Source organism: Acanthochromis polyacanthus, chromosome 12 (assembly GCF_021347895.1).
Source record: "Acanthochromis polyacanthus isolate Apoly-LR-REF ecotype Palm Island chromosome 12, KAUST_Apoly_ChrSc, whole genome shotgun sequence".
NCBI classification, from domain to species: domain Eukaryota; kingdom Metazoa; phylum Chordata; class Actinopteri; family Pomacentridae; genus Acanthochromis; species Acanthochromis polyacanthus.
Window position 1 is genome coordinate 38,878,963 of NC_067124.1, and position 11,391 is coordinate 38,890,353.

Sequence of the window (11,391 nt, forward strand, 5' to 3'; positions counted from 1 at the left end):
CATCTCCCAGTGTGTTTCAGCCCCTTTAAACTGGCTCCCAGTACGTTTTAACTTCTTTAAACTGGTATGTTTTAGTCTCATCATGTTGGTTCCCAGGTGTTAGAATCAGTGAATGTCTCCCCCTGCTGGTAGAACTGTGGCTGGTACAAATCAAACTGAAGCCGTTCAAAAACAGTTCTTCACATTTTCTAAATGCTAATAACCAAACATCATAATTAATATTTATTCTAATGATGACTTCATGAGTCATTTAAGGTGTTTCATTCTAAACATCTTCCTCATTCAGTCTCTTTAAAGGTTTTATTTTTCTGCACTTTAGAGTCGGTTTTCTTCTTGTTTTGCCAAAACAAACAGCGGCTTCCTGGCATTAACGTAGAACGTTGCTAAACACTTTGATATTAATGTTTCACCTGAATGTCAGACATTTGATCCGACTGCAGCCGAGCAGCTCACTCATGGAAAACTTGGTTCTGAAGATGTTCTGGATCATCTGGTAAGTTCTCCTCAGAAGTTTGCTTTAAACTTTATTACCTGTAACTGTTTTAATCCCAGTTTGACTTTTGTTTCTCAGCATGAAGCTGCTGTTACTGAACAGTTTGTTCTGCAGCAGAGTTCTGGTTCTGATGATGTGTTCCGATGATCAGTGTTTTACATTCTGAATGTTCCGTCAGTCTCATATAAACTCTGATTTTGTTGCTTCCATAGTTGTGTGTTTGTGTTTGTTCTGTTTGGTCTTTGGACCTGAGCTGACCTCAGCCTGATAAACAGATGGAACTCTGCAGGTTCCTGTGTTCTGTGTTGCTGTGTGAATGCGGCCCGCTGCCTGACCCGGACCCTCCCATGTTCGGGGAGGTCCAGTCGCCCCGGTACCCCCAGCCGTACCCCCCCAACCTGCAGCAGCAGTGGGAGCTGAGGGTTCCTGAAGGGTTCCAGATCCGACTCACCTTCACCCACCTGGACATCGAGGCGACTGCAGGCTGCTACTACGACTCACTCACAGTCAGAACCCAACCTCCACACAGAACCCAACACAGAACCCACCAGAACACACTGCACCGCTGCAGCTGTGTGTTCTTCACTTTCAGCGGTTCTTCACTGACACCACAGGAGAACCATTTTTAGATTCACAAATAACTCAGACAACCATCACATAATGGTTCCTTCAGGCATCATAGATGGTGCTCCAAATGAACTTCAGCTAAAACAAGTTCTTAAAGGAACTGCTTCTGCAAACAGTTCTTTAAAGAACCCCCAGAGCTACCTCAGAGAACCACCAAACGGGTTCCTTTAGGCTCCATAAATTCAAGGACCTTTACTCTGTTTTCAGATAATTGAGCTGGTATAGTAAGGAACCTCTTTTAAATCGTTCTTAATATTTTTTTCAAAATAAAAAGTTCTTTCAATATTCAAATCTAATAATTATGTGGAACCAGCTCATGAACATTTCTTTATTAACATTGCTTTTAATTAGTTGAATTAAAGATCAGTGAGGAATTAAAATCCGAGCTTCAGTGATCTACAAAGTAACACAAACATAAGATCAGTTCCTGTGAGGGGAACGTAGAACCTTAAAACCTAAGTTAACTTGTGGATCCAACACTCAATGCATCTGACAGCCGGAGAGATTTTATGATCTGAACTTTAAATGTGGGAATGTGGATTCCTTCCTCTAGAACACTCTAAAGATTTTGGGTTCTTGGTCAGACAGAACATGTTCCAAGATTGTCAGATCATTGTTCTCTGATGTTCGTTGATCAATGATTAATTGAGGAACTATTCTGCTGATGAATCAGTAATGAAAATGAAAAATCTGCCACCAAATGACTCCAATAAAAATCAAGAACCTTCACTATTTTAAAGACCTGTATAAAGTCTGTGAAGAACCATCTCCTACATAGAGAGGTTCTTCTTATGGAGATGGAGCTTTGACAAACCAGAGAACCTTCTAACCGTGACCCTCCAGATCATGGCAGTCCTCAGGGCTTCAGTAGAAAGCAACCGGACTTTTCTTTTTGGTTCTTAAAAATGTTTCATCTTCGTTCAAGAACCTTCTTCAGTTCTCACTGACCTGGAACTGCTCATCAGCCAGTTAGAACTGAACAAGTTTCTTGGACGAAGGTGAATCATCTTAAAGAAACAAAGAGGAGACCAGTAGGTTCTACTGAAGCTCTGAGGATCACGGACTGAGGTGTAAACTTCAGGCACAAACCAACCAAACCCTGGAGTATTTTTGAGAAGCTTTATGTGATCATCTCGTTAAGACCACCAGCCAACAGTCTACATGTACTGGAAGTAAACCCTAATGATGATGTTTCTGGCCTTCAGCAGAGCTCTGTCTGAAGGTCTGCAGGTGTTTAAGATGCTGCTGTAACTAAAATCCCAGAATCAGCTCAGCCTTCATGTTCTTCCTCTGAGCACAGATGGAATCTTAAAGAGTTCCATCAGGTTTTCTCACCTGAGCGGCGCTGCCAGGTGGTGATCAACATACGACTGCAGGTCTGAGGATTCGACTGCTCCGGAGATCTTCACCTCCGGCTTCAGCCTTCTGCTCAGACATGCTGCTCATTATGGAGAGTTCATGAGAAGGTCACAGAGTCTCCTGGTTTGAATGAATACACAAGGAGCTTTGAACTGAATCTGCTCTGAAGACATTACGAGTTTATTTCTCGTTTCTTCTTTGTACAACCAGTGATTCGAAGTTTTAGCTTCATACTTGATCTTTCTTTTATGGTGGCAGAAATCAGCTTTTCCTGTCAAGACGAGCTAAAGACAAATTCTTAGTAATCTATATTTTAATTACTCTACAGTTACAGTCTAATCTTTGGTAAAAAAAAAACAAAACAAAACTAAACAGCACATTATATGTAGATACTGAGGAACAGTGGGGAGGGTTGCTTTTCTGAACTCCTTCCAATCATCCAGACTATTGATCCGTAGGTCAAACAAACCCTGTAATCAGCAGCTGCCCAGCAGAGTAAAAACTACTACAGTTCTGTGTACAATCCTGAACTTTTACTCCACATCTTGTTTCCCAATATCTACATTGACACTACCGTTCAATAGTTTTGGATCACCCAGGCAAGTTAGGGTTAGGTTAGGTTTGTGAAAGATTATCTGGATGACTCCCCCTCCCTGAATGAGGCAGTTTGAATAGAGAGTTGAAGGTAGTGCACTGGCCACCGCTCCTGTTGATACTCTCTAGCTCCTCCTTTTGGTATGTCTGTCATATTGTTGGGTCCTCCAGAGGGTTTGAGTTTCATGACTTCCTTTCTTTTTTGGTAAGTATAGTTCAGTTGTTGTTCCCAATACCTTATTAGGGATAGGGTTAGCTTTAGGGATAAGTTTAGGTTTAGGGCTACTGGTTCTGGTTAGGGATAGATGTTCGGACTATGATTGGGAATTTATCTTGAACAGACCCCCTGCTTCGTCCGACGACTTGGGTTAGGGTTAGTAAGATTAGCTTTATTAGGGTTAGGGTTCTGGTTCTGGTTAGAAGATTGGGTAAGGATTTGGGTAAGGGTTGTGGAGTGAGGTGAGGGTTGGGGTAAGTGTTTAGGGTTAGGGTTTCCATGAAAACTAGTCATTTTCTGCATTAACAATGTCTAGATTTTATTTCTAATTCATTAAATGTCACCTTCATCGAATAAACTGCTTTTTTTTCAAAAATAACATTTCTAAGTGACCCCAAACTTTTGATCGGTAGCGTACATTCTGCTACACTAAAGACTACACAGGAATTATGCTAACTTAAAGCATCACAACATTCTCTCCAGCGGTATGTATTTATACATGTTTTAGTTAAATTTGTTGTTCTACATGTTAGAACACTTGATCAGTTTATTTCAAGTGTTTGTTCTAGTGTCTAAATAAGAACCTGAAACTGGAGTCAGACAGAGACTTTTCATACTCAGACTGAAACTAATGCCAATTTTTCTTTATTCTTTTCTTTACTTGATAGGGACAGTGCACATCAATGAACGTCTATTTAGACAATAGATGCATATTATCTGGATTGTATCAACAATTCCCAGCAACATTTGTGGATTAACATCCACAGTCCCCAGGCAGAGTAAAAAAATGACATAACAGTGAAACAGAGGACAATGGGTCAAAATAGAAGCACATTACAAAGCATACACAAAGAAGTTAAGGGTCTTTGATTTTAGTTTGAGGTTCTGCCTCGTCAGGACTACCTGCTGTGTTGCTGGTTTTCCTTCTCTTTGAGGTTTTTCCAGAAACATTTCCTCCTGATAATGAACATTATTTGATCCTCAGGTTCTGTACAAGGAAAAGCTGCTGGGGAAGTTCTGTGGCACTGAGAACTCTGCTGACGGACATCACCCCGGCAACCATCCCATCCTGTCTCCCGGCAACACTCTCACGCTCATCTTCCAAACTGATGACAACAACCCAGAGCGGCACCAGAACCTGGGCTTCTCGGCCCAGTACGAGGCCATAGGTAGCTCCTCCTGCTCCTCCTCCATGTTCTGGTCTCCTCCTTCTCCCACTAACAGCCAAACTCTCATCAGATGTAGATGAATGTTCAGCACCAGAACCTCTGGACGGGTCGGGTCCGCTCTGCTCCCAGATCTGCCTCAACACTCTGGGTTCTTACCTGTGTGCCTGTCACCATGGTTACGATCTGCGATCGGACCAGCGCACCTGTGTGTGTGAGTATAAACTGTTTATTAAGCCCGTAAAATCAGAAAAAAGTCACAGTTTACATGTTAACTGTAAAAAAACAGGCCAAAACTGAAAATATCTGGATTTACACTATTGTTCTATAGTTTAGGGTCACTTAGAAATGTCCTTATGTATAAATAAAAAGCATTTTTTCCCAATGAAGATCACATTAAATGAATGATAAATCCAGTGTAGACATTGTTAATGTGGTACATGAGTATTCTAGCTGGAATTAGGGTTAGCCTAATTGCCATCTTAACCCCAAACTTTTGAACAATAGTGTAGGTCAACTTAATTCATTAAGAGCAACTTTAACTAAAATAGAGCAACTTTAATTAATGTATGGCAACTTTAACTCATATTTAAGCAACTTTAAGTAATACAGAGCAATTTTAACGAATATAGAGCAACTTTGACTAGTCCAGAGGAACTTCAATATAGAGCAACTTTAACTAGACGAGCCCTCAGTAGATGGCAGAACCACGCCCATGCATGATACTCTGGATCAATTTTGATCATCCTACGTATATCCCTTCCTATACAAATGATGCAATATGCAGGAAATGTGCTAAGTGACCCCTGTGACCTTGACCTTGATCTGCTGACCTCTAACTCCACAACTGAGCAGGGGACCTTAGACTGATCTTCAGTGCCAAGTTTGATTATCCTGACTTCAGCACTTGCAGAGATATCTGAACGGACATATACACACATACACACATACATACTTACCCAGCCAGATACCGAAGCAAATGCAGTAACCCCGCTGACGTACCCGTCAGGCGTGGTTAATTAATACAGAGGATTTTTAATATAGAGCAACTCTAACTAATATAGAGCAACTTTAACTCATTTTAGAGCAACATTAACTTATTTAGAGCAACTTTAACTCATTTAGAGAAACTTCAACTCATTTAGAGCAACTTTAACTTATTTAGAGCAACTTTAACTTATTTTGAGCAACTTTAACTTCTAATGCTACAATGTGTTAGCTAATGGTGTTGAAAGGCTCATTAACCATGCCCGACGGGTACGTCGGTGGGGTTATTGCATTCGGTGCGGTATCTGGCTGGGTAAGTATGTATGTATGTATGTATGTATGTATGTGGCTATATCCGGTCCGATATCTCTGCAACCGCTGAAGTCAGGATAATCAAACTTGGCACTGAAGATCAGTCTAAGGTCCCCTGCTCAGTTGTGGAGTTACAGGTCAGCAAATCAAGTAGGAAGGGAGATACGTACGATGATCAAAATTGATACATATTGCATCAGTTGTATAGGGAGGACAGGGTTTTCGCCAGCAGAGGGCGTGGTTCTGCCCTCTACTGATGGCTCATCTAGTTGATGATTAGAAAACCCTTGTGCAGTTATGTTAGCACATGGATAAAAGTGGGAGTTTTCATTGAAAACATGGAATTATCTGAATGACCCCAAAATGTTGAACTATAGTGCAAGGGTAAATCTTCTCTTCTGGTTCTTTTCCTCCCCAGTGTCCTGTGGCGGAGGTATATTTGATGAACCGGAGGGTCACCTGTCCAGTCCAGGTTACCCGATGATCCCGCCTCACGCTGTGTCCTGTCAGTACATTATCTCTGTAGAACCCGGCTTCACTGTGTCTCTGAACTTCAGCGATAACTTCCACATTGAGAGCGTCAGCACCGAGGACGGTTTATTCTGCCTCCATCACTGGCTGCTGGTAAACTTCCATCACAGTGGAAAAACTGGATCTGAGCTGTAGATGAAGAACTTTTCAAATTCACCTCATTTTGCTTTCTGATTTGGTACTTTACTCTGGATTTTAGCATTTCTCCCTTTCAACTGGTGATGTAGTTTCGGTGAAACTCTTTTAGAGCTGTGCATCTGACAGTCTTAATATAAAAGGATGATAGATAGATAGATAGATAGATAGATAGATAGATAGATAGATAGATAGATAGATAGATAGATAGATAGATAGATAGATAGATAGATTCTTTATCCATCCCCTTGGATAAAGTCAAGGTATCCAGTAGCTCAGATATGTTACATTTAAGAAAAATAAGGGCACTGATATGCAAAAGAACATGCAACTAGATGAGCCCTCAGTAGAGGGCAGAACCATGCTCTCTGCTGGCGAAAACCCTGTCCTCCCTATACAACTAATGCAATATGTATCAATTTTGATCATCGGACGTATCTCCCTCCCTACTTCATCTGCTGACCTGTAACTCTACAACTGAGCAGGGGACCTTAGACTGATCTCCAGTGCCAAGTTTGATTATCCTGACTTCAGCGGTTGCAGAGATATCGGACCGGACATAGTCACATACATACATACATACATACATACATACTTACCCAGCCAGATACCGCACCGAATGCAATAACCCCGCCGACGTACCCGTCGGGCGTGGTTAATTACAGTGCAAATCATGCAGATTGAAGAAATAAGGTGCAAAAATTATTGGTAAAAATGGCCAAATTGTCGGTGTAAAAAGTTATAAAAAAATATAGAACTATTAATAAGCATATAGATGGGATGCTGGGTCCTGGTGACCCAGGATGATTGGGTTTATTTTACAGGTTAGTCACTGGAGTGTCTCAGCCAATAGGTCAAATCAGGAGTTACTGTCAGAGGTGTTATGATGCCTGAAGGCTGTGGGACAAACTGGTGACATTATTCAAGTAAAGGAGAATAAACTGAAGGTGTTCCACTTTGTTCTGAAGATGACCATCCCAGACAGAGAGCCCATAAAGCTCTGTGGTGGGTCGAGTCCCGGACTGATGGAAACCAACTCCAGCACCGTGAGGCTCGAATACCACACTGACGATAAAGGACAGAGCCGAGGCTGGAGTCTGGACTACAGAACCCAAAGTAAGGAACAGAACTGGAACAGGTCTGCTGAAGCATCCTGGTCCACTGTTAGAACCAAAGTTAGAACGGTTAAACATGCAGTTAAACACGATAACAGAACAGTTAAATATGTAGTTAGAACAGTTAAACATGATAATAGAACAGTTAAATGTGACTCTAGAACAGTTCAATATGATGCTAGAACAGTTAAACATGCAGGTAGAACGGTTAAATGTGATGTTAGAACAGTTGAACATGATGATAGAACAGTTGAACGTGATGTTAGAACAGCTAAACAATTAAACATGGAATTAGAGAAGTTAAATGTGACATTAGCACAGTTAAATATGATGTTAGAACAGTTATACATGATGATAAAACAGTTAAACTTGATGATGGAACAGTTAAACATGACGGTAGAACAGTTAAACGTTACATTAGAACCGTGTTTTCCGTGTTCCAGGGGTCCAGTGTCCGGTTCCTGGCCGTGTAGCTAATGGTCGGTTCACTCCTGTCCTTACGGAGTATTTCTACAGAGACTATCTTCATGTTCGCTGTGATCAGGGCTACAAGCTGATGATGGTCAGAACAATCTGCTTTTATTCCTACTAAGAGCTAAACTCAAACAGGCCTGTGCTTCTTATCCGAGTATTTAATATTAAACCATTCTGACGTTCTATTCACGGTCCGGTTCTTCTGACAGGACGGTGAGGAGATCAAGAGTTTCTTCACGATGTGTGGAAGTTCTGGACGGTGGCATCTTCCTCTGCCTGAGTGTCACAGTGAGTTTCCTCTGAGCTGAAAGCAGTTCCAAAAAGTTCAGTCTCTTTTCAGTGTCTGGATGAAGAAACATTATGTTCTCTTGTTCTGCAGTAATTGACTGTGGAGAACCTGAGCCTCTGCGGAACGGAGCGGTGACCATCCTGTCGGGTTTCCAGAATCAGTACCGTTCTGTTGTTCAGTACCACTGTAATGAACCTTTTTACTCTCCTCTGGGAGGCGTAAACGGTGAGATATTTACATGTGGTGTTTCTGGTTCTGGTGTTAGTTTGTCGCATCATCATCGATCCGTGTTAGAATTTTAAAATACTGCAGAATTCCTATTGAGTCTTTGTAAATCCTGTTGTTTTGTATGTATTAGAGGATGTTCAATACTACACAGAATGAAAGACACCAAAGAAAACCAGGAAATGTCACCGTATGCTAATACATGCTAAGGTCTACGTCACTGTGGAGATAAACTTATCCTGATGTTGAGCTGAAGTTTTTTTGTCTTTTTCCTCCTCAGTTACTTTCAGGTGTGATGCAGACAGACAGTGGAGATCCACCCATGACGTGATCAGCAGTCCAACATGTTTACCAGGTAGTACTACCAGAGATCTACACTACCAGTCAAAAGTTTGGACACATCGTCTCATTTAAGGGTTTTTCTGTATTTTCATGACAATTTACATTATAGATTCTCACTGAAAGCATCAAAACTATGAATGAACGCATGATGGAATTATGTAGTAAATAAAAAAGTGGAAAATAAGTAGGGCTGTACCCGAATATCCCGAATATCCAAATATTCGTTCGCTACGGCGGTATCCGGATATTAATTTGGTATCCGAAATGTTGGCCAGTACTTTCTAAAAATGAAAAAGGATCCGAATTTTCGGGCCGTCTGTGTCACAAGCTGCCACTACCGCACCTCAGCCGCCGCCCCGCCGCACCGCGCCGCGCCAGCAAAGCACCTCCACACCATCACACCTCCTCCTCCATGCTTCACGGTGGAACCATGCATGTAGAGACCATCCATTCACCTTCTCTATGTGAAACAAAGACAGAGGGTGGAACCAAAGATCTTAAATTTGGACTCATCAGACCAAAGCACAGATCTCCACTGGTCTAATGTCCATTCCTGGTGTTTTTTGGCCCAAACTAATCTCTTCTGCTTGTTGCTGTTCCTTAGTAGTGGTTTCTTAGCAGCTGTTTGACCATAAAGTCCTAATTGGTTCAGTCTCCTCTGAACAGTTGATGTAGAGATGTGTCTGCTACTCGAACTCTGGGTGGCATTTATCTGGGCTCTAACCTGAGCTGCTGTTAACTTCCCATTTCTGAGGCTGGAGACTCAGATGAGCTTCTCCTCAGCAGCAGAGGAGACTCTTGGTCTTCTTTTCCTGGGGCGGTCCTCATGTGAGCCAGTTTGGTCGTAGTTCTTAAAGTAGTGGTGTGCTGTCATTTCTCTTTACGTAGCTGATTGGTTCTTGCCAAAATATGGATTCTAACAGTTGTCAGATAGGGCTATCAACTGTGTGCCAACCTGACTTCTGCACAACACAACTGATGGTCCCAACCCCATTAAGAAGGCAAGAAATTCCACAAATGAACCTTGACAAGGAACGCCTGTGAAGTGAAAACCATTTCAGGTTCGGCCTAATGAAGCTCATCCAGAGAATGCCAAGAGTGTTCTAAGCAGGAATGAAAGCAAAGAATATAAAATATAAAACATGTTTTGACTTATTTCACACTTTTAGTTTTTTACACAATTCCATATGTGTTCATTCATAACTTTGATGCCTTCAGTGAGAATCTAGAATGTAGATGGTCATGAAAATAAAGAAAAGCCATTTAATGCGTGGGCGTGTCCAAACTTTTGACTGTTAGTGTACGTCTGATGTTCCGTCCTCTACTTGGAACATGAAGCTGAAACTTCTTCTGTCTCTGCAGTGTGTGGGCAGCCGACAAAGCTGATCTCTGGCTACCACCGGATCATTGGAGGCAGCAATGCTCCAGATAAAACCATCCCCTGGCAGGTGATGCTGAGTGTGGGTTCAAGCCGAGGAGGAGGTATGGTGATCGCTGACCGCTGGATCCTGACTGCAGCTCATGTGCTGGTACCAAATGGAGAAACAGTTCTTCCAGAAAATGTGCGGGTAAGTAACTTTCTGCAGGAGAAAATCTGCCTCCATGTTTTTGTGTCAGAGTTTACTTCTTGTTGTGCTGCTGGTTTTCAGATTTACATGGGACACACTGACGTTAAGACGCTGATTGCCACTCCTGTCAACGCTTCTTCTCTCTACGTTCACCCAGACTACAAAAACCCTGACTGGTTAAACTACAACAACGACATTGCTCTGATGAAACTGGATCAACCAATCACGTTTGACTCGTCTGTAATGCCGCTGTGTTTGCCAGCAGACGGCGCCACGTACGACACCGGTGTGATGGGGTAAAGAGAAGCTGTGAAATCTGTTTTTAATCACTTGTAGTTTTGTATTTTGTTTCCTTGCTGAGGTAACTTGTATATCTTATCCAGTTTCTAAAAAACAGACTGACTTTTTTTTCTTTTTCATCACGACGTTGTCTTTTATTTTTTCAGTCTGGTGTCAGGTTTTGGTGTCACAATGGACACCGGAAGAGACCGGAGGATTCAAACAAACCGACTGAAGTACGTGCAGCTGCCGGTGGTGGACCAGGAGACATGCAGCAGCTCGTTGTCTTCCTTCAGGAGAACCCGGTCCAACGTACCAAACCTGACAGAGAACATGTTCTGTGCTGGAGTCCCAGAAGGTTCTAAGGACTCCTGCCAAGGTGACAGTGGAAGCGCCTTCACCCTGAGAGAAAACGGCCGGTTCTACGCTGCTGGAATCGTCAGCTGGGGCGTCGACTGTGGAAAACCGGGAACATATGGAGTTTATACCAGAGTCTCCAACTACATGTCCTGGATCAACAACACCATCCAGAACAACTGACTGGAGCTCAACGCTACAGAACGTGAAGACGTTCCTGAAACTAAATTGAAATAAAATCAGAACCAACCTTAAATCCAGTCTCTGAGCGTTTCTTTGCAGTATTCATAAATGTGGTGTCATAAAAGAGTTTATACACTC

At 42.2% G+C, this 11,391-nt stretch overlaps 1 protein-coding gene across 1 annotated transcript; it reads left to right on the forward strand.

The window, feature by feature from the left end:
- The first annotated feature begins 326 nt into the window (after positions 1-326).
- LOC110965725 (complement C1r-A subcomponent-like) lies at positions 327-11,326 on the forward strand. Its single transcript, XM_051956276.1, has 13 exons — positions 327-493; positions 783-999; positions 4,276-4,459; positions 4,530-4,670; positions 6,174-6,379; positions 7,390-7,537; positions 7,980-8,098; positions 8,220-8,298; positions 8,390-8,524; positions 8,805-8,879; positions 10,229-10,434; positions 10,516-10,730; positions 10,881-11,326. The coding sequence occupies exons 1-13, from the start codon at positions 402-404 to the stop codon at positions 11,251-11,253; spliced, it is 2,190 nt and encodes a 729-aa protein (XP_051812236.1). The 5' UTR covers positions 327-401; the 3' UTR covers positions 11,254-11,326.
- Positions 11,327-11,391: the final 65 nt, after the last annotated feature.